This window comes from Talpa occidentalis, unplaced genomic scaffold, assembly GCF_014898055.3.
Source record: "Talpa occidentalis isolate TD23 unplaced genomic scaffold, MPIMG_talOcc4v2.1 talOcc4.17, whole genome shotgun sequence".
Classification (NCBI taxonomy): Eukaryota; Metazoa; Chordata; class Mammalia; order Eulipotyphla; family Talpidae; genus Talpa; species Talpa occidentalis.
In genome coordinates, this window is record NW_023601754.1 from 52267403 (window position 1) to 52293738 (window position 26336).

The window sequence follows — 26336 nt, forward strand, 5'->3', positions numbered from 1 at the left end:
CACCCTCGTCTTGTTTCCCGCCGTAGGGGACGGCCGTGCGCCTTTCTGCAGCGGGTGTTCTACTGGCTGTCGGGTGACGCCCTTTATTGTGTTGAGGAAGGTTCGTTTTCCCACCTGGTTTAGAGTTTTCTCATAAACGGGTGTCTCATAAATGTGTCTTAAAAATGCTTTCTCTGCACCTACTGATATTGTATAATCTTTATCTTTAGGTCTGTTGCTGTGATTGACGTCTTCTTAATTGATGTGTATGAAACCATCCTTGCATCTCTGAAGTAAATCCCCTTGATCGTGCTGTATCACCCTCGGGGCGTCCTGTTCAGTGCAGTTCGCTGGTGTTTTGTTGTAAGTTTTTGGTCCACGTTCACCAGGGACGTCGGTCTGCGGCGTTCTGTGCTGTCTCTGGCGTCCGCGTTAGGGTGAGGTTGGCAGCGTGAAGCGTATGAGGGCGCAGTCCTCTTGTATTTTTAAAGACAGCGTGAGCAAGGCGAGCATTAGTTCTTTAAAATTTTGATAAAATTCATCTGGTTTGATAAAAGCCATCTGGTTCTGGGCTTTTGTTTTTGGGAGGAATTCTTGCTGCGGTTTCAATTTCCGCCCTTGTGATCAGTTTGTCCAACTCATTTGTTACTTTCTGGGGTCATTTTGTTGACTGCGTTGGCCTGGAAATTCATCTATTTCTTTAACATTATGGAATTTATTGGCATGTAGTTGTTCACAGGATCTCCTCTGCGTTCCTGCATGTCTGTTATTCCTCCTCATTCATTCGGATTCAATTTATTGTTTTTCCCCCTTTCTTAAAAGCTTCGCCAGAGGTTTATCTTCTCAAAGAACTGGCTCATTTTCAGTGATTTTTGATGTAGCCTGTCAATGTCTAGCTCGCTTATTTCTGCTGATTTTCATTTCCGTCCTTGTGCTGACCTTGGATCTTGTTCGATCCTCTTCTTCAAGATGCTTTAGGTGTAAATTGTTTACTTGGGGTCTTTCTGGCTTCTTCGAGGAGGCCTGCTCTGCAGCCGTCTTCTCCCTCGACTGCTTTCGCGGGGCCCACAGGGTCTGTCGCTGGCGTCATCGTTTCTCTTCACCTCAAGGTGCTTTCTAAATTCGGCCTTGAGTTCCTCTTCCGCCCCGTGGCTGTTCAGCAGCACGTTGTTCATTCTCCAGCTATTCATCCTTTTCCTGGTTTTTTCCTTATAGTTGATTTTTAATTTTATGGCATTATAGAGAAAATATGAGGCATAATTTCCATCTCTGTGGCTTTATCGACCATAGACCGTGCCCCAGCACATGTTCTGCTCCGTGTGCGCCTGAGGACGTGTGTCTGAGCAGTTTGGGGTACAGGGCTCTGTAGCTGCCCGTCCGCCCTGCCTGGTGACGCTCCCCATCTGCGGCTGCTGTTTCCCTAGTTATGCCCTCTCTTGGTGTGCCCTGGTCTCCCCGTTGTTGTGAGTGGGGGGGCTGTCACCCCCCGGGATTGCCGTGGCTACCAGGACCCCACTTGCACTCTGATGTCGTCCGAGGCTCCTCAGCACGCGTCGCTCGGTGCCTCTAAGAAGCGCTGTTCTTCTTGTTAGACCTTCGTTAGAATGTCAGGTCTGTCTCGAGCTTTTACTACCTTTCTGACCTGGCGGCCCCCTTCTTCGGCTATGCCCGCAGCCGACCTGGGTTTTGCCTGCGGGCCGCCTTGCAGCCCGAGGACGGGGTGCTTGTCTCTGTGGGGAGCTGGGCCCCCGCGGCAGCAGCCCCCCGGGCTCTGCTATGAAATCCACTGGGCGACTCTGCGGCTTCTGACCGGTGGGTTCAGGCCGCTCGTGTTTGGGGCGATTCCCGGGACTGAGCGCACGTCGCCATTTTGTTGTTGTTTGACTGTGGACTGGGTTTGCGTCTCTATTTTTGCAGGGCTTCCTGTCACGTTTCGTTCAAGCTCCGTTTCTGCTGTTTTATGGGGCACGGCCATTATTTCTTGTGTGAGGCGTCTGCGGAGGCCAGCAGAGGATGGCCTCTGGGTGACCCCTGGGCTGCCCGGCCCTGCCTTGCTCTGGGGGCCACACTGACCCTCCCCCTCATCCTCCAGGGTGGGGGACGCAGGCGTCTGATCTCCAGGCCCCTGTTCTGTGGCTTTGCAGTAACCCCCTAGGATTTCGTCCCGTGCGACTTGCTGCTGGCAAATTCCTTTCCTTTTTGCTTTTCACTGGAGCTCTTTACTCTCCCCTGTCCTGAATCCCGCCGTGTCAGGGGCCGGGGCCGGCCTTTCTCTTTGAGTGTCTTATCTCAATAGCCCTTCCAGGCCCTTCGAGCCTGGACTGTTTCTACCGAGGAGCCGGCTGGCCAGAGCACCCCAAGCCCCCCACTTTCCCTGCTGGTTTTCACATCCTGCCCTTGTCCTCGCTCTTCAGCCGCTCTGTTATAATGCGTTGGGTGTGTCTGTCTGGGTTTATTTGGTTTGGAGCTGCACGGGGCTCTTGGACACAGCATCTGATCCGCTTCCCAGGTTCAGATGGTTTTCCGTGACCGCTTCTCCGAGTGAATTCTCTGTACCTTCCTCTTCTCCTGCCGGGGCCCTGGTGCAGATGCTGTTCCTGTCAGCCGCTCCGGCTCCTACACTGTGTTGTCTTGTTTTTTCTCTACATTGTTCTACTGTGTTCCCCGGCAGGCTTTCGAGCTCACGACTCTCCGGGCTCCTGTTGCTCCGCCGTGGGGCCTGCCCCCGCCCGCCATTGTGTCTGCAGAGTCGGCTACAGTGTTTCTTAGCTCCGCTATTTCTAATCTAGCTGCTCATATTTCCCTTATCTTATCCTGTTGTTGTTTTATATCCTTGCTGTTCCTTGCATTCCAAGCGCTGCCAGCGCCCCGGCCCCGCGCGCCCACCACGCCCCACGGCTCCGGCTCCGCTGAGTCGGGGCCTCCCCAGGGGCCCTGCTCTGGCTTCGTGATGTTTCTCCCGTCGCCTTGTTTTTAACTTTTTATGGGTTTAGGTAGGGGTGGACTTTCAGGCTTGACTTTGCCTCTGTTGAAGGCCTCTGAGGACGAGTGCCCGCGGGGGCAGCGCTGTGCAAGAGGCCGGGCAGGGCACGCCGGGTGCCCGAGTTCCAGTTTGATCCTGGGTTTCTTTGTTTTGTTTCTGCCCTGAGGAGGGCGGCGAGGGGGCGGGCGTTTGGAATCCTAGGCCCGGGTTTCCAGCAGTAGCCGCTGTAAGGAGGCGCAGGTGTGCTGAGGAACAGGCCGCAGCTGTTGTGTCAGAGCCTCAGGCCGAGGCCCCGGGCCCTCCTGGGCCCACCCGCAGCTCCCCAACGACGGCCTCCGTCCTGGGTGCCCTGGGTGCCGCCCACACACCCCCCTACTCAGCGTAGTGCGGGGATCCTCGCGGCGTGCCAGGCAGGGGGGCTCGTCCCGGGCCCCCCTGCATCCCCCTGCAGGCTGGCGACTCTCCCCACAGCTTGCTCCCCGTTTGCACATCCTGTGAGTGAAACGTCTGTTCATGTCATCTGTCCTTTTTCCAATGGACTGAGTTTTAGGTCTCTGTGTATTCCAGGCGCGCCTTCGGTCAGACGTGTGGCTTGCAAGAATGTCCCGCCACTGCGAAGCTTTCCTCCCACCCTCACAGGGTCCTTCCCAGGGCAGAGGTCTCTCTCCCAGCAAAGCCCAGCATAGCCCCGTGTGGGTACACGTTAGGTGTCAGGCCTAAGGACGCCTGCCTGGCCCGACCCTACCTGTGTCCTCCTGTGCTTGTTTGTGATGACAGTTTTATTAAGTCACCATTCCCGGAGGCGACAGCGCTGAGGCTGACCCCTCAGACACCGGTGGGGCTGACCCGGTTCTGCACCGCCCCATCTGCCCCCGCCGTGTGCGCACCGTCTGAATCCTCTACCCCGTTCCTTTTCAAGAGCGGTCGAGACTGGCTGTCCTCGGTCACTTGAAAGTGACGGGGAATTGGAGAGTCAGCCTGTCAAGGAAGCCGGCGGGGCTCCGGGGAAGAAGCGTGTGTTCTGTTCACACACCAGTCCGGGGAGAACCGCCATCTTGGACCGTTGTCTTCCAACCCACGGATGTGGGGTGTCTTTTATTAACTTGATCTTCTTCTCTTTCCGTGATGTTTGTGATTTTCAGAGTGCAGATTTCACATTTCTGGTGTTATGTTTACTTCCGAGTATTTTTTTAACCATAAAATGGCATTGACCATGTGATCACCTTTAAGTGCCCAGGTGTGGCCTTAAGCACCCCCACCTGGGCCTCGTTCCTGCTTGTCTGCTCTGGGGGAGGTTTCTTCGCCTCCTGGCCTGGCAGGTGGCGTGTGTAGAGACACGGTGGCCTCTGCTCACTGGCCTGATAGCCTGCCATTGCCGAGCTCGCTTACAGTCCTTGTTTCTTTTATCCTTGCCTGGAGCTGGTCTGCGGAGGAAGGGCTAGTGGAGCCAGACAAGGGGGTCTTGAGGTTAGAATCTTTTCCTACAGGCAGCAGGTGGGGGAACCTGCCCCGAAGCCGTCAGCCCTCCACGCCAACAGGCACCACCTGGGCCTTGAGCTGCGGCGTGGGCCCGCTCGCCTGGGCAGCGCTAACCAGCTCCAGCCGCCTCCCTGCTCGCATCGCCTCTGAACACAAGCTTTGCTCGTGTCTTTCCAAACGGGGCCGTCTCCTCGATGGCTCACCTAAGGGCCCTGGCCAGGCTCCAGCTCGGCGCTGAGTAGCCGTGGTGAGCGGTCACCTTCGTCTTGCTCCTGATCTGCTCACTTGTCTTTGACCACGGAGCAGGGGTCAGCTGTGGCTACTGGCCAGGCGGCTGCACCCTGCTGAGGAGGCGCCTGCTCCTCCCAACTGGCGCCATTTGCATGTGGACGGCAGGTGAATCCTATGGAACGCGCCTGCGGATCTCGCGCGAGCCGTCCTGTGGGCGCGAGCACTGGGGCGCTCAGCCCCCGGGGCTTGGCCGCCTGCCTCCTCGGCTCGGCCCGCCTGACGCCCGCAGCGATGTCAGTGTCGGCGCCACCCCGACCTTGCGGGAGTGTCCGGCCGCCGCTCGGGAAGCGTCTTCGTACGAACCACTGGAGGAGCTGCCCAGGCTTGCGTGGCGCGTCCAGGTACGTGGCCCCGGAACTCAACTCTCGGCCGCAGGTCCCGCTTCCCGGGCTGGTGGCGTTCACGCTGCGGGCCGTCCGCTCCCCTGAGCCCCCTCCATCCCGGGGGCTCGTGTTTGCGTCCCGTTCGCCCCAACCCCGCCAGCGACTACTTCAGCTCTGCCCTTGAGAGGCCGAGACGGGAAGTGGGCGAGTGCGCGGGGTGTGCCGCCGCCTGACGTGACACCTGCGGGCCCCCCCTTGCTCCCCGTGGCTTCACGTTGCAGCCGCTGCTGTTTCCCGTGCTCAGGGCGGTGTGTGAGAACCAGCCTCCGTCGGGTCGTGTCAGTGCATCGGCAGCTTCTCTGCGGCGCGGGCTGGCACACGAGGCCTTGCTTGGTACAGGCAGGCCTGGTCCCTCCCAAGAGCTAGAGTGTGGGGCACGGGCACCCGCCCCGGGGGGGCACTCTGCACCCTTTATTTTTGCTTTATCGCCTGAGAGTTCGGTTGGCTCTTGGGGCCACTTGCTTTCTGCCCGGAAAACTCCTCTGACAGGGGTGTGTGCTGACAGGGACCCGAGGGCGTTTATGTGGGAACGCCTGGTGTTGCCTTCTTCCCGAGAGACGTCCTTCTGGCCGTAAGATCCTTCATTCATCTTCTTCTCTGATGCTTGGGGGTTACCCCGCTGCTTCCTGTGACACGGTTGGTGTTGATTTTGTGGACGACCCTCCTCGCTGCTCCTGATCTCCTTGTCTTTGGCACTTGCCGCGCTTGGCATGATGCCCCCAGCGGCGGGTCACTTTCCCTCTCTGCTGGCCAAGGACAGCTTTCGGCTGTCGTGTTACGTCTGTTAGGTGCAGGGTGGGTGGTTTTTGAAAATGACGCTCATCAAATTGAGGGCGTTTCCTTTTATTCTTGAGGGTTTTATCATGAAACCCTCAAGTGCGTTTGTCAAATGCATGTGTGGATCACTTGATGTGATTCCGTGGCTTTTATTATTCACGTATCAACATGGGGCATTGTATTGAGTGATGTGAGTACGGAGCCAGTTTTGCACCCCTAGAGTGAGCCCCGGTGGTGAGCACATGCCGTGTCCCCTAGACAGCCCAATTCTTTCAGCTAATATTTTCAAAGCCATTTTTTTTGCATGTTTATTCATGGGGGACGCTGGCTGGTTTAGGGGTACTGTCTTTGGCTTTGTCGTTAGGGAAAGTCCTTTGCGAGCTGTGCTTAGCAGCGAAGGCTTCCTCTCCTGCTTCTTGAGAGTGACTCGTTCTGCGAACGTCAGACTCAGCAGTGAGGGCATCGGGGCAGGGAGGCTGTTTCTTGGGAGTCTTTAAGTACCAAGTGGCTCCCTGACAGCAGAGGCCTGGAGGGCCCTTGCAGCCTGTGCTGCCTGCGGGTGGACTCACCTCCTCCCGGCTGCCAGGCTTGTTGGTGGCGCTGGCATGCCCCCGCCGCCCGGACACATCCGAGGTGCCACTAGCTCTGTGCCTGGGTATCGGTCGGTGATTTAGATACTGCATGGTCAGAGTGCTGCGTGGTCCTTCCTGCCAGGCCTGGAGGTCTCTGTGCGTTGCAGTGCACTGGGCCCTGGCACGGCCAGCATAGCTGGTGGGGCACCCACGGGTCCCCAGGTTCCTCTGCTCACGTGGCCATCGGTGGGGGTGCTCCCACCCGCGTCAGAGCTGTGGTTGGCCACTAACAATTTTTAATTGCAAACAAGGCTGTGCTGGGTAATCTCACACGTATTTTTTGGTGCATGCTGGAGGGGTGTCCCGATGGCCAATTCCCGGGCCACTAGGCAGTGTGGTGAAGCAGCCCCAACCCCCTGGCAGCAGCCCCAAGCCCCCCGGCAGCAGCCCCGCCGGCACCGGGGGGCCCCACACTGCCTCGCCGGAAGAGCAAGTGATAAAGATTTTGCATTCTTGTTGATCTGATAGGTTAAAAATGGCCTCTCGATATAGCTCTCGCTTACATATATCTTTGCACGAGTGACCCTGCAACCTTCAGCTCAGCTATTTTTGTACACCATTTCCTGGCCTGTGCGCCTCACGTTCCGCCTGTTTCCCATGGCCATCCTGCTCCTTTGCTCCCTCGATTTTAAAAGGTTTTGTGTTTTACATCCATGAGGCTTCTGCCGGGATACCCACTGTCAAGGCCCCTTCCGCGTTATTTCTCCTCACGTTTTGCTTGAGGAGCTTTTCTAGGAGAAGGGTTCAGTGTCTTCGCGCTGGGGTGTCCTGAGTTCGGTTTGTGTCGGAGTCTCGCCCGTTGGCGTCTGGGGGTGTTCTATCCAGGAAGGACCCGTCCGGCCTGCATGGGGGTAACGAGGACACCGATGAGTGCTTGGCGGTCGCCACGTTGCTTCTTAAAGCCATTGACGCGGAGGCGTCTTTAGGGTTTGGCATCAGCATCTGTGATGGACAGTGGTCCTTGGCTTCCTTTCGTGCTGTTGTTCTGTCCCGTTTGCTGTCAGTGCCACCTACGATCGCTTACAGAGCATGTCTGGAAAGTCGCCTTCGGTGTCTTTGCTCTGGACCAGCCGGTCGAGGGTCAGGGCTGCAGTCTGCAGGGTTCTGGGGGAGCCCCTGGCAGGGAGCTTGCATCCAGGGCCGCTCCTTGGTGGCTTTTCCTACATGCTATGGAAATTCGTGCAATTAAGCTTCCGTTTCTGAAATACATTTTACATAAACTGTATTTTGCAAAGCAGTTATCGCTTCATCTGGGGCTTGCGGGTGCTGTGCGTGACAGAATGCGGCGTGGGACCGTCCCAGCCCCTCCGCCGTGCATTCTCTGTCACCCTGCGACTCCCGGGCTTTCTCTTTTCTCCTGAATTAAATTGGACTGAGTATTTGGTTTGATTCTCTCCGAATACGCAGGATACTTCTTTGATCCATTTGATGTGTCTCGCCGTTCTGCCTCGTAATGTCTCCTCTTATCACTCCTATTTCCTTCCTGTGACTTCTTTAGATTTGTGCTTTGCCTGGCTTGTATATTTTCAGGTTGACCGACCTATTTAAAGCTTTACCTGTGTGCTCAGAGGGATCCTTCACTCTGCGGAGCCCCTGAAGGTGGCCGCCTGGGCCCCGGGGGCACACGTACCTCTGAGCTTCTTGGCCTCTGGGCCTGTCAGGGGCAGGTGGGGGCGCAGGCCTCCTCTTCCTGGCGCCTTCATGTCTCCGTGCCTCTCCAGCAGCTGGTTCACACTCCAGACCCGCTGTGAAATGTGGCCTTTAGTCGTGCACAGCGTCACCGTCTGTTCCACAGCGGCTTCTCCCACACCGGCGCCCATTTTCCTCGCAGCAGAATCCTAGCCCGGCCCCTTGGCGCTCACGGTTGCCCGGGCACCTTCACTTCCTAGTTCCCAGGCATCTCAGCCACTAACCCGCAGGCGTCTGGTCGTGTTCATCGTGTGGACACGCTTCCCTTCAAGGGGCGTGTTTTTTGCTCATGTCCTAGTCACATCATTGTTGTCTTCGGTCTTGCTGCTGCCTGTTACTGTCCTAGTGGTTTTGTCTCCGTAGTTTGTGGGTGCGCTTGGTTTCCTCATGACACATGGTGCGTATGAATGTTTACACGTCTCACTAGTGGTTTCCTTTTCACTCTTGTCGTGGTTTAATGCCCCTGGGCTTGCCACGAGGCGGCCAGGTTGGATTTCCATGGTACCACGGGGGTCCTTCAAGGAAAGAGGTCGTGTTGTAGTTGCGGGTATTTTCTTAGCTGCAGGCTTAAAGATCGTCTCTCCCTCTCTCTCTGGCCTTTATTTTCTCCTTTGGGGACTTGTCCAGGGGCCCCTGGGCCATCCTCACTTCATCGAGCCAGTCTGTTATCTTGTTTCATGCTTTTGTGTTTCTCTCATTAGCTCACGCATCTGTGGTCACATCTCCCCATTTCCGTCTGTGTCCCAGTGTTTTATTTGGCTCAGGGTTTTCACACCCCAATTGTCGCTCGAGGCTGTTTGCCTCAGTCTGTGCTGCTGACAGTCAGTCTCCCGTTTTGTGGTTGGTTTGTGGAGGAGGGTCTCATTACCAGAGATGTTTACATCCTCGGTTTTCATCTTTGCGGTGGCGTTGGGGCGTGGCCTGCTCCTGCGCCCCGTCAGGCTCCAGCTGCGAATGCCCCTGGGCCAGGTCTGCCCTTTGCAGGCAGTTTCTTTGCAATGCCAGGGGCGAGGGCGAGGGCATCCTTGTGTGTTTCCTTCTTCGCCAGAGCTCAAGGAGATAAACCCACGTCACCAAGCTGAGCCACCCCCCAGGCCCTTCACCCCCCTGGGGCCTTGGCCGCAGCCTCTGACGCGCCTTCTTCGTCCTGCTTCATGTTCTGGAGTGTGCTGGGGTGTGTGTCCTCTTTTAACGAGGTGAATTTCACGCGACAAGACCAAGCTGTTCTGAAGCCAGCACCTCAGGGCCTTGAGTGTGTCCGCACCGCTGCCCGCCACACGCACGTTCAACAGTCGGCTCCAAGTCCACGATTGTGTTTTCTGACAGTGTTTTGGTTTTAACTTTTATATTTAGGTTTTGGATCCATCTTGAGGTCATTTTTGCACGTGGTGGAGCGGGACCGGCCCTCCCTCTCTGCCTGCCGCCGTCTGCTTGCTTCAGCCTGACGGACGCCCGTGCCTGGGGTGGCCCCGCTGCAGGCGGGCTGGGCCCTGTGCCAGCCGCGGCTGCTGCCGTCTCATTGGCGTCGCCGCCGCAGCTCTGCGCGAGCCTCCACCCGGGGCGCCGGCGTCTTCCAACCTGCGCTGTGTCAGCATCACTGTAGCCATTCGAGGCCCGTGGCGCTCCCCAAGTACTTTCCGCATCAGCTTCTCCATTTCTGCACACGAGGCCACCTGAACCGGGTCACGGCGGCTCACGTGACCGCACCAAGTCTCCCGGCCGAGCGCGCACAGGCGCCCTCCGTCTGTCTGCGTTTTCATTTCTTCCAGCAGTTTCGTGGGTTTGGGCCCAGGCGTCCTTGGCCCCCTGGGCACCCCTGCTCCGGGGTCCTTTGGTCTTGAATGGAGTGGTAAAGGCTCTTCCTCTCCAGCGTGCTTGTTGCTCTTATCTAGACCCACAAGTGGTTTTTGCCTGTTGGCCAGATACCCGCAGCTTTGTAAAGCCGTTAGGTCGTGGAGGGCTTGCTTGTCTTTCTTTCTTTTCCCACTTTGGGGTTTTCTCCATGAAGGGCCATGTCGTCTGTAATAGTGGTCGTTTTCTGTATTCCTTTGCCATTTTGATACTTTTTATTTGCCTAGTTGGGGCTTAAACTTCGAGAACACTGTGGAGAATCCGCGGTGAAAGTGAGCATCCTCTGCTCCTGGTCCCCTCACCCCTGAAGCTCACTCTCCCGCCCCCGAGGGCGACGGTGGTGGTTTGCATCCGCGCGCTGCACCTTGAGGCCTCCCTCCCTGCTTTCCTGAGCCTGTTTCTCCCGGCAGGTTGGATTGTGTCGGGTTTCTTTTCTGTGTCAAGTGAGATGATTCTGTGACTGTGCGTTGCACTGGTTTTCCGTACCTGACCCTTCCATCCCCAAGAAGAGGGCACTTGGTCCCGTGTAGACGCCTGTGAACACGCTGCTGGGTCGGGCTGACTGGTGTCCTGTCGGGACAGTGGTCGTGGGTGTCTGTTTTGTGGCTTATTCGTCTGTCTTTGGTGTCGGGGTGGTGCGACCTCACAGAAAGCATTGCCAGCGCCCCCCTCCTGCTTTTGTTGGGGTCTGTGACGGGCTGGTGTGCATCCTTTACAGGCCTCGTGTATGTCACCAGTGAAATCATCAGCTCCTGAGCTGCTCCTCATTCGATGTCTGCGAACTAGCTCAGGCATTTAACTGGTTATAAGTTGTGTTCAGAATTTCTATTTCTTCTTGAGCCTGTGTTTTACCGTCTGCGTGTTAAGGCTTTAACCACGTCCTCTAGGATACGCTGATGTACAATTGTTCGTTTCTTGTAATTCTTTTGATTTCTGTAAGGTTGATGGTAATGTCCATACTGTCCTTGATGATGTCATTGACTCGCAAGTCGTCTAATTTGTCTCCATTCCAGCTAAAGACTTACTGATTTTTGTTGATCTTTTAAAAAATAACCCACTTTCGGTTTAGTGGATTCTATTGTTCTGGTCTCCTTCGTTTCTCTCTAGTTCCACATTTTGCTATTTCCTTCTTTTCGGTTTAGTTTGATTTTTTTTCTAGTTTCCTTCGTAACATAGCAACTTCCCACTGTAACTGCCCCCCGCGCCCTACTTTCTCTGCACCCCATCTGCTTTGGTATGTTGTGTTTTCATTTTCATTTGTCTGTATTTTCTAATTTCCCTCGTGATGTCTTCTTTTATCGATTTGTTTGTAAAGGCGTGTGATTTAATGTCCACATACGCGTTCATTTTCTAGGTTTCCTTCTATTACTGATTTCTTGCCTCTTTCTTGCCGCTTGGTTAGAGATGACACTGAAATACCCTGTGAGCGAGCGTGACAGCTTTCGTGGAGTATTCCCAGGGCACTCGACAGTGTCCTGCAGCTGCTGGGTCTAGGGTCCTTGTGTGTTCGTTAGGTCTAGATGGTTTATAGCGTTTTTCGGGTCTCCTGTGTCCTGGCAATGTCCTGTTTGGTTCTCTGTCCATTATCCAGTGTACAGTATTGAGCCTACAGCGATTATTGTAGAACCATTGATTCCTCCCGTTGTCGATGCTTGGATCCTGTGCTTTGGGGCTCTGTTTTATAATGTCGTAACTGTTACATCTTTTTTGATGAACTGGTTTAAAACCTTTTTTCGTTTTCTGTATTGGTAGCTATAGTCGCTCCAATTCTCTGTTGGTTACTGTTGGTTCGGAATATCATTTCTCATCCTTTGCTTTCAATGTCTCTGTGCTTGGGGAATCTAAAGTGATTCTCTTGTGGACAGGGTGGGACGGGTTATTTTTCAAAATCCATCCTGCCAATCTGTCTTTTGTTTGGAGAATTTAATCCATTTATATTTACAGTAATTCCTGATAAAGATGTGCTTTGGCCATTCTGATTTCTGTAGATTTTCTGTCCTTTTTGGTCCTCATTTTCCCTTCGCTGCCTTGTTTTGTGTTTAACTGAGTTCTGGGCCAGTGATTCTTTCTTCAGTTCCTTTGTATATTTTTCACCATGGAGGTTACATTTAATATCTTAAACTTAGGCCAAATTTGCTTCAACTGTATGCAGAAGTCAGCTCCACCCCTCGCGTTATCATCACAGATCATATTTCCATACATTGTACTCCCATCGCAGAGCGGTGTCATCACTGTGTCATCGCTGTTTATGCATCTGTCTTTTGAGTCGTATTGGAAAGAAAAGTCAAACTGAAGACACCACCGCTACCTTTATGCCTCCCGGGGCGGGGCAGCTACGTTCCGGGGACTCGCTTCCTCAGATGCTCTGGGTCGCTCTCCAGAGCTCGTTCCCGTCACCCTGGGGTGCTCTTAGCGGTGCCCATGGGGCAGGCTCGCTGGCAACAAACCTCTCGGCTGCTGTTTAAATGGGAGAGCCTTCATCTGTCCATCATTGTTGAAAGATATTTTGCTAGATGTGGAATTCTAGACCCGCTGCCCCCCGCTCCCTTCTGGCCTCCGAGCTTTCTGCCGAGAAACGTGTTCATCTTCTCAAATGCCCCTGACGTGGCGAGCGACTCCTCCCTCCTTTTTTAGTTCCGTCTTTGGCTCAGCAACATGACTGCCACGTGGCTCTGGAAGTTCACTGAGCCTCTGACAGCTTCGCATCCCTCTTTCATCAAATTGGGAGAATGTTGGGTGTTATTTCTCCACATAATCTCCTGCACCCCTCCCGCTTGCCGCTCCCCTCGGCAGCCCCATGGGGCCTGTGTGGGGCTGCCTGTTGGTGCCCCGGGCCCCAGGGGGCTGCTCTTCCTTTTGCTCCTACTCCTCAGACTGAGACTTCAGTTGCCCCAACTTCAAGTCCACTTGAAGATTTTTTCTTCTGTGGTTCTGACGCGCCAGTGGGGCCTCCAGTAGTCAGTGCTTCCACGTTCAGCCCGAGTTCATTCAATTCCTGTTTCTGACGCCAACCCGCTGGCGTCTCCTCCTGTCGTACCTCACGTTCCGGGTTACCTTTTGCTCTTTGGGCGTATTTGAGACAGTTGATTAGCTCAGGCTAAGGAGCTGACATACGGAAAATGTGTTTTGTCACTTACGATAAGAGACGCAGGCCAAAGTGTATGTGTGACTTTCACAAAGATGCGTGCACCTGCGTGCACAGCGGCCCACGCACAGCAGCCCAGCGTGTGGGTGCCCGAACACCCTGTGCAGGCGCTGGGCAGGGAAGGTGTGGTCTGGACCTGGCTCAATGCACTGCTTGTCAGCTATGTAAAAAGATGCTATTGCCTTTTGGGTCAATGTGGATGGAACTTGAGGTGATTCTAAGCAAAATAAGTTTGAAAGTGAGACAGTCACCAGATAATTTCAGTCATGTGGAAAATAAATAAAGCACACGGACACAAAACACAACAGAAATAACTTAGACTCAGGAAAATATGGTGGGTACCGGGGGCAAGAAGGGGTGTTTGATAATGTGGGTGGCTCTGAACTGACCCGGCGCGGGGGTGTAGACGCAGGCCTGCAGGTCGGCCCTTGAACCCTGTGCGGTGCTGGAAGCCAGTGGTTCATCGACGGCCTTTTATAGAAAGATCTAAGTGTACATCGAGTGGGCTCGGCATCCTCCTGAGGAAGCTTCTGGGTCTCCTGTGTGGACGGGCCTGCTGTGCTGTCTCTCTACACGCCTGCGGCTTTTTACGGAGAGCTGGGCCTGGCGCCCTGTCCAGCGCCCCGCATCACACCTCCCTCCCGGGCTTTCCCGGCAGTGACCATGGCTGAGGCCTTGGTGTCTTCGCTGCGGCTGAGACGTGCCTGCGTGGTCCGAGGGCCCTGCTCCCCTAGCTTGGTTCGTGGTATTTTCACCAAGTTTCCCTTGAGAGCCAGGGGCCTGAGCAGGAGGGGGGAAGAGCGAGGAAGCCCGGCCTCTGGGCTCTCTGGCTGGGGCCTCACGGTGGCCTCCGCCTGGGCTGGCCTGCCTCTGCAACCGATGCTTGTGCCCCGAGGGAAGGCGCCTTGAGGGGACACAGACCACTCGTGGGGATGCCCACCCAGGACCGGTGGGACCACACAGGGCCGGCGTTCCCCTTCAGGACCCCGAGCTGGGCGGGCAGTGCCGGTGTTCATGGGCTGCTGTGCCCCGACAGCCTCCTGGGCTCACCCGCTCTCTTGGCTCCCTGGACAGGGCTGGGTCCTCCTCGGCCCGTGGGGTCTGCTGCCCCACGGTGACCTGGGGCTGCGGGGCACAGCTGTCTCTGCACTTTGGGCTTTTATGCTTTCGGGGGAGGAGCAGGTGAGGACTGGAAGGGGGACAGGGGTGCCCGACTCACCCTCCAGAGGCCACAGGCTCTTACAGCGCCTTTTCCTAAGTGGCACGAAGCTGTGGGGGCACATGGCACCCGCTTTCTCGATGGCCCGCAGCTACCTGAGCCCTCAGCCTCTGTCCTGCCTCCTTTCTGCTGCCCTTCACCCAGCACCCACGGGAGCTCCTGAAATGTAAATGATCGGACCACTTCCCCTGCCCGGCTGGGGCCGCACCAGGCAGGCCTGGCCGCTGAGGAGTCGGGCGGACGGCGGGTTGTGGGCCGAGCCTCCTGGGGCCCCCCGGAGCTGGCGCGGGAGTACTGGAGGGCGTTCATCCTGCAGGGCTGAGGGACGCCCCTTGGGGTCGGCTCTGCGTCACCTCTGGCCAGGTGACCGCGGTCCGAGGTGGTCAGGGAGCCCCGGCGGCCTGTGCTAGCAGGGAACGTGAGTGCCGCGGGGTTGTGGGTGGGGCCGGCTGCCCAGTCCTTGCCAACTGGGCGCTGCGTTCTCTGCCTCTGCAGCCAGCGGTGCCCGCTCCGCACCTTGCTCCAGGGGACGGGCCTTTGCCGAGGATGCACATCTCGTGCCACATCCCCTCTCGCCACGGAGGGCTGACCAGCCGGGCTCCCGGGTGACCGCCCGAGGGTCACACTGGAGGACAGCTGCCCCCTCGGACCCCGGGCTCTCCTGCTGCCTCCCGCCGCCGCCGGCGGGGATGGCGGGGGTGGGGGGGCAGGCTGAGTTGGTCACTCTTGGCGTGGGTTGTTCACGGGACTGTATGGCCCGGGGGGGGCTCTGCTGTGTCCAGGCCCTGCTGGAGGAGCAGCAGGAGCCCCCACCCGGATCTGGCCGGCGGGCGGCTGGGAAGGGGCCTGTGTTTCTCAAGCCCGCGCCCCCAGGGCCTGGGGCGGACCCGGCAGATGTCTGGGCTCGGTGGCCAGGCCTGGAGCCGGATGCCGAGGCCGAGGCCTGCAACTCATTTCCCCACTGAGCACTCTGCGAACACCTGCGCGCGTTTCCAAGGCTGCTCCTCGCTGATTGCTTTGATTGTTGTGAGAAGTTCAGAACTGGCACGTTTCCGCGGGGCCGTGATGAAGGTGAAAGATTGCTCTTAATTAGATTAAAAACATTTTTTTCTTCCTCTGTAATTTCGCCTTGAAAATCAAGGCCACTTTTTTGTTTTCTTCATCCAGAAACTTTCCTCCCCACCTCTCCAGAGGTTTCTTGGGAATGTCCTGTGAGCTCAGCAATCGGAGAGGCCGGCGCGGAGCCCGGATTCCTGTGAATTAGTGTTTCCTGGGGCTGCTCCGGCTGCCGGGAACCTTCCCCCGAGCGGGGTCTTGGAGGCCCGGCCGGTCACTTCCTGGCCTTGCAGACCCGAGGGGTCGCCCAAGCCGTGTGGGCGGCCGTGCGGCCCTCCTGTTCCCGCGCTGTCCTGGCCAGCCCTGGCCTCTCGCGCCCCGCTCCCGCCCAGCACACTTTCCGTTCCCACTCAGACTTCAGTGCTGAAGCCGTGAGCCCCATTCCTGGGGCCTCGGGGTCCTGAGCCTTCGCCCTGAAGCTGTGCAAGGTCCAGTGTCCTCCTCAGGACTTGCCAGGATTCCCCAGGTGGCCATGACCATGCCCCCTCCCTGCGGCGCTCATGTCCAGTCTGTCCTGCTTCTCTGAAGCGGGGCTCAGGCTGGGCATCAGCTCTGGCAGTGGGGCCCCTCCCTGAGCCCCCCAGGTGCAGCAAGGGCTGTGAGAGGAGTTAGGGGCTCACGTGCCCGTGACTTCCCAGGGTATTGCCTTGGCCCAGTTCTTGCCTCCTCCCTGCCCCCATTTGTCACGCAGATTCCCGAAGAACCTCTTGGTGAGAGATGTTGGGGGCCCGACTCAGGGAAACTCAGCACAAAGGGGCAGCCCTGGGTCTGCACATCTGGGCCCAGCTGTCTCAGGCCAGCTGCACCCCAGGGGGACGTGCCCCTGCCCGTTCCCACTCTCCTCCGTGTGCTCTCCTGCCCCCTTAGGGGGCTTCCTCGGGGGGCATGGTGGCCGCCAGCTCAACAAACCCCCCAGAGCAGGCTGCCCCTCTCCGTAGCTACTGCAGAGTTGGGGGCGAGACTGGGGACCCCGACCCAAGGTCCAGCTGTGCTCACACCAGCCCGTGGCTCCGAAGCCCCAGGCCTGCACTGCTGGTCCCCCAGGGATGGCCTGAGTGTGGGGAAGGAGCAGCTTCCCTGGAAGGAAGATTCGAGAAGCTGTTCCCAGCAGCCAAGCCTGGCCGCCTGGCCGGGGAAAACAACAGGTGTCCAGCTCAGCAAGGTATTTCCTCTGCGGCCCGGGGCCAGCTGCAAATAAGCCTCTCACCCCTCTGCTCGCTGCTCCTGGCAGCTGTGGTGGGAATGGCCTCACACTGGCCGCCCGTGTCCCCGACTTCTCGCCTGGGAGTGAGACGCAGGTGGCGCGGCCGAGCTGGCGCGGGGTCTGCGAGTGGGCCGGGCAGCTGGCTGGGCCAGGCCGGGCCTGGCGATGTCACGCAGGGCCTGGCTGCAGCTGTCCGGATGCCTGGGAGGGGGTGCTGGATCTAGGGGGCTTTGGCAAATCCGCCAAGAGGGGGTGGATTTTGGGGGGGGGTGCGGGGAAGGGATTTGGACTGGGAAGGCCAGGGGCGGCGGGCTCAGGGAACAGCCTGCGTGCGGCCTCAGGGGTGGGCGGGGGCGGGTGGAGGGCAAGGTCCCTGGGCCGGGGACCGGTGCAGACCTGAAGCCCCGGTGCAGGCCAGGGGAGGGGCATCTTGGGGCCAGGCTGGCTCGGCCTTGGGTTACACCTGGGAGCAAGGGCAGGACTTTCATCAGTCACTGGGGGAGGGCCCAGGCCCCGCAGACTCCGGGGCAGAGGGCGCTGCGGGCCTGCGGGCGAGTGAGGGCGCCCTGGCCTGCTTGGGGTGGCCCCAGGCGTGACTTTCAGTCTTTCTGAAGGTCGACTGGCTCATCTGGGGACGGGGTCAAAGCTGCCGTCCACCGTGCTGCCGTGACAATGAAGTCGGGTCACTGTTGTGTAGAATATGGGGACACGGGCTTCGCCTGCTTGTGTTTTGGGGGCGAGACGGCAGGGCCGGGGCTGGGGGAGAGCCAGACGCTGCTGGGGGTGGGCAGGCTGCAGCGCCTGCTGCGGGGGCTCTCGGACACGGACATGCTCTGGTCCAGGGCGAGGGGGTAGGGCCATGGGCTGGAGGTCAGGCTCAGACCAGGGCCCTGCCCGGGGACAGAGGACAGGAAACAGGCCCCAGGGAAAGACGTGACAAGCTCCCACGGTCTGTCCACCCAGGGAGGCCGTCAGCATTTTGAGCCACTTCCTTCCAATCTTTCTTCTGTGCACACGTGTGTGCCTGTATGTGAATGCGTGTGCATATGGATGTGTCTCTGCGTGTGTCTGTGTGTTTAAGAAAATTAAAAATCGCCGTGGCGCGGGCGGCTGCCTGGGCGGGAAGTGCTGCTCTCCGGGGAGAGGGTGAGACTTGGCAGGCGGCCTGGCCAGCTGTGGGAGTCGCCACGCCAGAGGCCGCATTGGCCATCCCAGACCTCCCATTTTCCTAGAAAACAAAATTGTTTTGTTCTGCCCTGAAAACTGAGGCCCAGATTCTGGCCTCGGCAAGACAGAGACAGCCAAGGAATGAAAGAGGCAAAGCCAGGGCTCCTGGGAAAGAGGGAGTCCCTGCCACCGAGGCCGCACCCTCTCCCGGGCCTCCCGGGGCGTCCCAAGGGGCACCCGCCCTTCCGTGCGGCCGGGCCTGATGGCAGCTGCGGGCGGGCCGGCCGTCTCCCCGCGTCTCTGCTCAGCCTCTCAGCCCCTCAGAGCCCCGTGGGGGTGACAGGCCGCGGCTTGGGACGGGCCCTGGCCCCGCCCGGCCTGAAGGGGGCAGCGTGCCGCCGTGTCTGGGGCGCCCGCGCTGGGCTGGCGGAGGCTGCGGTGGGGGTGGGGAGGGGGAGCCGCCTGTCCTGCCTGCCGGCCTTTCTGAGGGATGGGCCCCGGGCCAGGATGGGGGCCGACCCCAGGTCTCGACCTGTGCTGCAGGGCCTCCCTTCTTCTCTGGACAAACAAGCCGTGGGGAGGCCTCTGCCCCCGCTGGGGCCGGTTGTCCCTGGGGTTAACCGGCCAGCACATTCCTGCCGGGCAGGGCCAGCCAGCCCAGGGTCGCGCAGCCAGCTGGGTGCACCTCCTCAGACCCCAACACCGGCCGGGCCTTTCCCGGGTGTGCGGCCCGGGCCTGGGGCTCTCGGCACCGCTCTGGAGCGTTTGGAGGCAGCCCCTGCACCGGGCCCGCCCCCACACATGTGGGGTCCGCAGACAGCCCCCGTGAGGGCCTGCGTGTGATGCGGCCATGGCCAGCCTCTCACAGTCAGAACCCCGTGTGCTGTGACGCCGGTCGGCCCGCCGTGGGGTCGCGCCGCTTCCTGCTGCGTCTTCCCTCTCCTGAGAAACGGGGGCTCACGTGTCCGTCCCGAGTGTCCGTGCAGTGGCCAGACAGTGCTGGTCATGGCAGCCTGTCTCAGCCAGAGTGTCCGGCCCAGCCGGAGCCGGCCACCATGCCACCCCTCCCCGCCGCTGTGCCGCCCCCACGCCCGAAGTAGGACACACACGCCATGGCCATCGGCCGAGCAGGCTCGGGAAGACAAGCCCCTCCCCAGCCGCTGGCCGCCGTGGGTCTGCACATGTCCCTGAAGTTTGCCTTTTCCAGGCCCCACGGGCAGGAACACGTGACACGCAGCTCCCCTCGCCGGCTGGCCAGAGCGTGAGCACCTGTCCACGCTGCGTGGACACGGCTGTCACTGGCCACCTGAGGGCCTGGGGCATCGTGCGTGGGGCCTGGGGTGTCGGCTTCAGTGCTCTCGGTGGCGTACCTGGGGGTGCTGGGCCACGTGGTCAGCGCGCGGCTTTGGGGGCAACAGCCTGCCTTCCACGGCTGCCCTGTTGTGGTTCCCGGGTGAGGGCGAGGGCCCGTCGTGTGCCCCCTCGGCAGGCCCAGTCGCCCAGCTCGGCTGCGTCCTGGTGAGGCCGCGGGCCCCCTGCCCAGGCAGGCTGGGACGTAGCCCCTCCATGGGCTCGCCTGTGCCGCCCTCCCAGCCTGCGCCAGGCACGAGACACGCATCCCTGACAGGCACAGGCGTGCGGCTGCCTCGCAGCACCGGGCTGGGCTCCCGCAGAGCCGATTTGTCCAGCCTCGATAGGCCCAAGTCCCGCTTCCCCGGCCAGCCCCAGCTACCGCGCCGCGAGGGCCACAGCCAGACCCGGCCGGCCGGTGCTTCGGGCCGCCCTCTGGCTCGTGGTCTACGTGTTTGCCGTGAGCTGGGGCAGCCTCCGTGTGCGTTTCCATCCTCTGGTGCCGGAAGATCTCCCAAGCGTGAGCCATCACGGTAGACGCCAGAACCTACATGCAAAACACACAGGTTCATGCGCTGACGAGACTCACTCGGAGGCTACCTCAGGGGGGGAGGCCTGTGTCAGCAGTGAGAGGCAGGCCCGCCGCGTGTAAAGGGAGAACACCCAGCACTAAGGACAAAGCCCAGAGCGCGCCTGGGAGAGGCCTACGCCCCACACGACAGCGTCACACCTTTTTAAAAATCCCTCAGAACCGACGGGATAAAGTGAGCCCAGGAAGAGGAGGGGGCTGCTCCCGGCACCCCAGCCCTAGGCCTCCGGCGTGGCCTCCCGGTACCCCAGGACCCTGCAGTGGCGCCCTGGCCAGCCTGCTCCCGGGGCAGCAGCTGTCTGTGGCAGGAGAGTCCCCTGCTGCGGGGGCAGCCCCCAGCCCCACGGAGGTCCCCGTGGAGACCGTGCTAGTGACGGGGTGGCATGGGGAGCCCCTGGGGCCTCACGCTGCTGACTGGGGAGAGGGGCCGAGGGGAGGCCCTTGAGCGCTTCGCGTGGGCCCACCTCATGAGCACCTGATTCTTTCAAAGCGAAGACTCTGAGAAGGACAGGCAGGACCAGCTGAAAGGCAGGCCTGACCCTGTTCTGGGGTGATGCCGGGCTGAGCAGGGGCCCTGGGGCTCGCCGGCTCCAGGGAGGGGCGGCGTCTGCGTGAGCAGCTGCGGGCCCTTGGGGGCGGCCGTCTCCCGCTCTGCTCTCCACCTGCGTGTCGTGGGTGAGCCGGGGCTGAGGCCCAAAAGGGTCACGGCTTCGGCCGTCCCGGCCCCGGGACCACAGTGCCCACCGACGCCCCCGCCCGAGGCTTCCCCCGCGGTGGGGAGCTCGGGGCGCAGGTCTGTCCCGCGGCCGCTCGGGGCCTTCACCGCCCAGCCCGAGCCTAACGGGTCCCCGCCTTGCCCACAGCAAAGAAGAGCCCCTCGCTGCTGGAGGTGAGCCCGGCCCCCTTCTCGAGAGCCAACAGCTTTGCCGAGGACCTGGACCTGGAGGGGGAGACGCTGCTGACCCCCATCACCCACGTGTCACAGTGAGTCCCACGCGGCCGGGAGAGGGGAGCGGGCACCTCCCTGCGGCCGGGAGCGTGACCCTGTTTGTTTGGACGTGTGGAGGCAGAGACCAGTGCTCCCCACGTGTGCCTGTGCTCGGGGTGTCTGTGCTCGCGCGCCGTCTGCCAGTGGCCACCGCTGGCCTTGGGCTCCTCAGGTGCAGGAAATGGCTGATTTTCCACGCCTCCCCTTGGGCCCCAGAGGCACAGCTGGCTGGACGCGGCCCCGCTCCTCACCGCACGCACGGCCACCGGCCCGGCCCACGTGGTTCGCCGGGACAAGGGTGGGGCAGGGCCTCCCTGCGGGGGTCCCGGGTGGTACGGACGGCGCCCTCCACTCCCAAGGCTTGCCCCCCGTCTGCCACGGGGCCGGGGTCTCCGGACTCCGTGGGGCCTGAGGTGGCCTGAACTGGGGCGCCGTTCAGCGTGAGGCCCTACGCCGATGGCTTTGGTGCCACCAGACAGGCTCAGCCCCTGTGACTGAGGCCCTGGGACCGCACGCACCCAGGGGCTGTCCAGGAGGGGCCTCCCTGCCCCCCAATGCTGGGCAGGCTGTGTGTGGGACGTGTCTGCAGCCCTGGGCGGTGGCTGGCAAGCCGGGCGACCCTGCCGCTGGACAGGCCTCCAGCCTGATCAGCGGGCGGGCAGCAGGGGCCCGGCTGGCTGGGGAGCGTGAGGGCTCACTGAAGGCTGAGAGTCTCGGGCAGCGTCGGGGCTGCAAGCCCCCCAGGTGGTCAGATCGGGGTGCTCTGCAGCTGGCATTGCGGGACACAGAGGTGGCAGTGCCTGCTGAGCGCGAGGCAGCCGAGTGCGGTCGGGAACCCAGCCCCGGGCAGGTCGGCACTGCGCGGTGTCCCCAGCCCGCCCCCGCCGCCCTCCCCTCCCAGCCAGGGCCTGCGCGGCCACCCTGTGGGCCCTGAGGCCCGCGAGACCCCACAGGGAGGCCCAGACAGGGGCGGGGAGAGTGGCCGAGGGGCCCGCTGCCTCCTCGGGGCCTGTGCATCCTGAGAGCTGCCCACACCGTGGGCTTCCGTAGGCCGGAGGCTGCCATCATGGACACTCATCCTCGCACTCCCTCAGGAGGAGAATGTCGGGCTGTGGCCTGGTGCATGCAGAGAGGCCCCTCGGCCCCGCTCCCACTTGACCGGGGCTGGCTGGAGACTCACCCCTGGGGGGGCTGCCCAGTGCGGGGTTCTGCGGGGCTCATGGGGACCGGGCAGGGGACTGGCGGTCTGGTCGGGGCCGGAGCCGGCGGGGGCTGGGCGGTCGCGTCCCACGGGCTGGGGTGCCGGCCGGGGGCGGGGGGCTCAGGGTGTGTGCGTGGCGCTCGCGGCCCCGAGTGTGAGCCCTCGGGGTGTGCCGGGGTCCCGAGGGGCAGGGCGGGTGGGAGCAGCGTGCAAGAACAGATCCATTTTTCTTCTGCATTTTACTGATGTTAAATGTATTACCACGTTGGGCTAGTTCCAGAATTCAAATTAAAAGCATAAATAAAGACACATTTTGTTTCCATCTCAAGCTCTCCCCGCCCGCAGGGCCCCAGGGAGGTGAGGTCACCGCAGCCGTGATTACGGGAAGGTCCCCGGGCTGGGGCGCAGCTCCTCTTTCCGGGGCCTGCTGGCCGTCGGAGGGGTGAGGGTGGGGTCGATGCAAACCGGCAGTCGTGGCTGAGCGGGGGCAGCGGCCCCCCCATGCAGCGTGGCCCCCAGCTCCGGGGGCCAGAGGGGGACCATGAAACTCAGGCTCCCTGTACCGGGGGGCCTCACCACTTTGCCATGGGGCTCCAGGGGCAAACGCAGCAGGGAGATTGGGCATCTGGGCAGAGTCGGGGGCCAGGGCAGGAGCCCCCTGCCCAGAGAAGCCAGGGAGAGTCCTGGGTTCCTGACCCGCCCGTCGCCCTGTGCCCCTCAGGGTCACCGGCAGGACAGTGGGCAGGGGCCGCCGCGTGAGCGTCCCCACCCTGGCACATGGCTCCCCAATGCATGCGCCTGTCACTCGACTTTGCTCTCCGGCACCCCAGGACGCCCCAGTGGAAAGGCCCGGAGGACGGCACCCCCCGCTCTGGGCTGGCCGCGGTGGAGGGGCTGGGGCACCCCGCGGGCGGCTGGCACGCAGGGCGGGGGCAGTGTCCGTGGGGCCCGGCGGCTGGGGAGCCTTCTCCCGGCGGCCATTTCTGTCCGTCCCCCGAGCTGCGGCGCGGGGCCCTCCCGGCGGGCTCGCCAAGATGAGCGCGAGGCCCTGCCGCCCTGCTGTCCCGGCATCCGGGGGAGGCCGGCCCCCTCCCGGGGAGCGCGGGCGGCGGCGGGGCACCCCTGTGAGCACGCTCCCAGCCCCCGCCTGACAGCGCAGGTCCCTGAGCAAAACCAGCCCCGTGCACGCTAATTAGAGTTTCCATGTCTCCGACTTTCTCCTGGACCCTGCAAAATCTCACGCCAAGACATTCGTGTTTCTCCTCCAGCGAGGCCGCTGTGGCCTGGCTTCCATCCACATCACTACTAATGTCTCCTGAATTCTGCGTCTGTCAGCGAGGCCGGGGCCAGCGCTGCGCCTTCGGGAAACGGGGGCAAATGTCACAGGCGCGGCCTCGAATCTGGGCTGTGGGCTGGGCGGGGGAGGGGGGCGCCCCCTCCAGCAGGGCTGGCTCTGCCCGGCGTTCTGGAGACCCCGGGGCCCTCTGGGGCTGCTCCCAGGGACCCCGTGGGGGAAGCAGAGAGGCCAGTACCCCGGGGACAGGGTGGGCTGGCCAGGACGGGGGAGACCAGCGCCCGGTGGCCCCAGAGCCCAGCCCACCTCTGTCTGCACGGGGTGCCGGTGGGGGTGGGGGGCTGCTTGAGGCGCAGGAGTCCCAGGCCCTGTGGGGGCCTCCCCGCCCCGCCAGCTCAAACCCGTCTCTGAAATGCACGGGGGATTAAATGTTCTCCTAATTAAATTAAAAGCGAGGCAGAGTGGCTCGGTGGGAAAGAGACGCGACTGGGAATCGGATGCCTTCAGCGGGGCTCCCGGCCCAGCTGCCAGCCAGCCCCCCAGAGGCCCCCTGCCTCTGGGACCCCCTCTTCCTCCAGCTGAGCCCGTGAGGACGCAGACAGCTTGCTGGGGCGGTGGAGGGGGGTGGGGTGCGGGCGATGCCCGGCCCTGGGTTCCCCGGCCCGGCCCCACGGGGCCGCCCGGTTGGAGGGGCAAGCCCTGGCCGTGGCACAGAGGCTGTCCCAGACGGCGCGGCTGCTGCGGAGACATTCCAGGCGGCCACGGGGCGTACAGCCCCCCAGTGCTCTGTCTGAACTGGGACAGGCTGAGCCCTGCGTGCGGCCCGAGGCCCATGTCCTCTGGGGGCAGTTCCCCTGCGCGCGGCCCCGGCTCTAAAGGCCTCCCGTGAGGGGCCCGGGCAGGCCGCGCTCGGTGGGAGGCCAGGGCACATGTGAACTGGAAGGCGGCCCGCGCCCTCCAGCACCCGCTGTCCGCCGCGCCCGGGGCCTGGGAGCAGGACCGCCGCTGCTGCCTGTGGGTCGCGTGGTCCTGGTATCTCTGCCGCCTGCTGGGGGCAGCCGAGGCGGAGCCCACGTGCTGACCGCGGCGGCCTCGGGCAGGTCCGCACAGCACAAGGTCCCCGTTTTCTATGATCCAGGGAGCCGGACGCGTCCTCTGTGGATACGCTACTGGTGTCAGGTCAGGCGCTCCGGAGACCCTGAGGTCACACAGCGTCCTGGCTCTTCCTCGGCTTCTCGGCCCGCCTTTCAGGGGTCTGCAGCCCACGTGGCCGGGGTCGAGGCACCTTCTCAGCACCCAGCTGCGTGCAGAGACCCCGCACCCTGTCCGGGAAGAGGGCCTCCCCAGCCCGCCAGGCCGCGCCCACCGCTGCGCCTGGGCGTCCTCTTGGCCATTCGCTGAGGGGGGACAGAGCACAGGCCGGACGGCAGGGGAGGCACCGCCCCATCTCCCTCCGCTCACACGCCGCTCCCCGAGGCCCCCTGCAGTTGGGGCACCCCCACCCAGGGTCCTCGGGGCGTCCCATAGCTCAAGCCTGGGGTTTCTGGGCAAGCGCCACCGCAGGAGATCCCAGCTCGCCTGGGGGTGCTGTCTACAGGGTGTGGGCAGGTCCTCTCTGAGCCTCAGTGACCCTAGGCCCTGGGGCCGGGGTGTGAGGTGGGAAACACCCGTGGGTATGGGGGACAGAGGAGAGACCAGTGGTCTGGTCTGCTGGCCATGCAGGTGCAGGCCCAGGGACCGGGCAGTGGGGCAGCTGTGGCAGCCAGCTGTCTGCCAGTGGATAAGCACTGACGTGTCCCGTCCACTAGCTGGTGCCCACCTCGCCTGTGACGTTTGCCTCCCAAGGGTGCTGGGCCTGTGGGCATGAGAGGCCCCGGGCGGGGAGGGGGCTTGGGGCTGCAGCCCCAGGCCCTGCAGGGGGAGCACCAAGAGGCCTATCCTGCAGGCGGCCTCTGGTGTGCCGGGCAGGAGCGCAGGCCGTGGGGGAGCCCAGCCCCAAAGACCCCCGGGCGATTTCCAGCCGCTTCGGCCCTGGGGTGCACCCCCCCCCCGTCTGTACTTGCTGGCTGCCCCAGGAGGGTCTGGACAGGGTCCCCCGCTGCAAGGGAGGGGCGTGGAGGCTGCCGTGCCGGGCCACCCAGCGGGCTCAGGAAGGGAAGGAATGTGACGGGGGCCGGGTGTGGCCGAGGAGCGCGAAGCCAGTTGTGGGTTTTTCTTGGGCCCGGCGAGATGTGAGCAGAGGTGGGGGCCCCTCTGGCTCAGCCCCTGCCACACACACTAGGGCCTTTCTTCAGCGTGCGGCTGCGGGCCTGGCGGCCAAGGACACTCTGGAAACCTGGATTCCACTCGCCGAGGCAGACGGCGGCTTCCTGCCGGGAAGGTGTGTGTGCACGGCCACTCGGCCGCACGGGCCCCCCGGGCCAGGCCAGGCCTGCGTGGGCTGCTCGGACAGGCGGGCTTGGCCCTGCCGGCCACGCCAGCACGCCCCTGAGCGTGAAAGCCAGCACGGCTCCTGGAAGAGCTCACAAGGTCTGCTCAGACCTCTCCTCGATCCCCTCCTTCTGAAGTTCACTCGTTAAAGGGGCGCGATCGCGCCTGGTGCCAGGCCGGCTTCCTGGAGCCCGGCCGCCGCCCCGGCTGTAAAAGCACTCGCCGGGCACCTCGGCTGCTGCGGGGCTGAAAAGCCCTTTGTGTGGCCCCGCCGCAGGCGTTCCAGCCTCCTCCTGGGCTCCCCGTGGCTTCGCCTCGCTTCCTCCCACAGCGGCTTCTGCCCGCCCGGCTTCCCTGCTGGCGGCGGGGCGGCCTCCCTGCGCCCCTTGGGGCTGGGGTACCGGGGCATGGGGGTCGCCAGCCCAGCCCGCTCCCCCAGCGGTGGGCCCCTGCGGCCACACGTGCGTCCCAGGGCACGGCGAACACTAAGTTCACCTGGAAGCAGAAAGGGTTGCATGCAGGCGCCCGTGTCTGGCAAGACCAGTTCTCTAGGGCCCGGCAGACCCTCT

At 61.8% G+C, this 26336-nt stretch overlaps 1 protein-coding gene across 1 annotated transcript in view; it reads left to right on the forward strand.

Annotated features, from left to right (window-relative positions):
• KCNQ1 (potassium voltage-gated channel subfamily Q member 1) overlaps positions 1-26336 on the forward strand; it is a 169727-nt gene that overhangs the window by 45434 nt on the left and 97957 nt on the right. The window contains exon 11 of the mRNA XM_037517354.2: positions 20718-20838. Coding sequence (XP_037373251.1) covers positions 20718-20838 — 121 coding nt within the window. The remainder of the gene's footprint in view (positions 1-20717; positions 20839-26336) is intronic.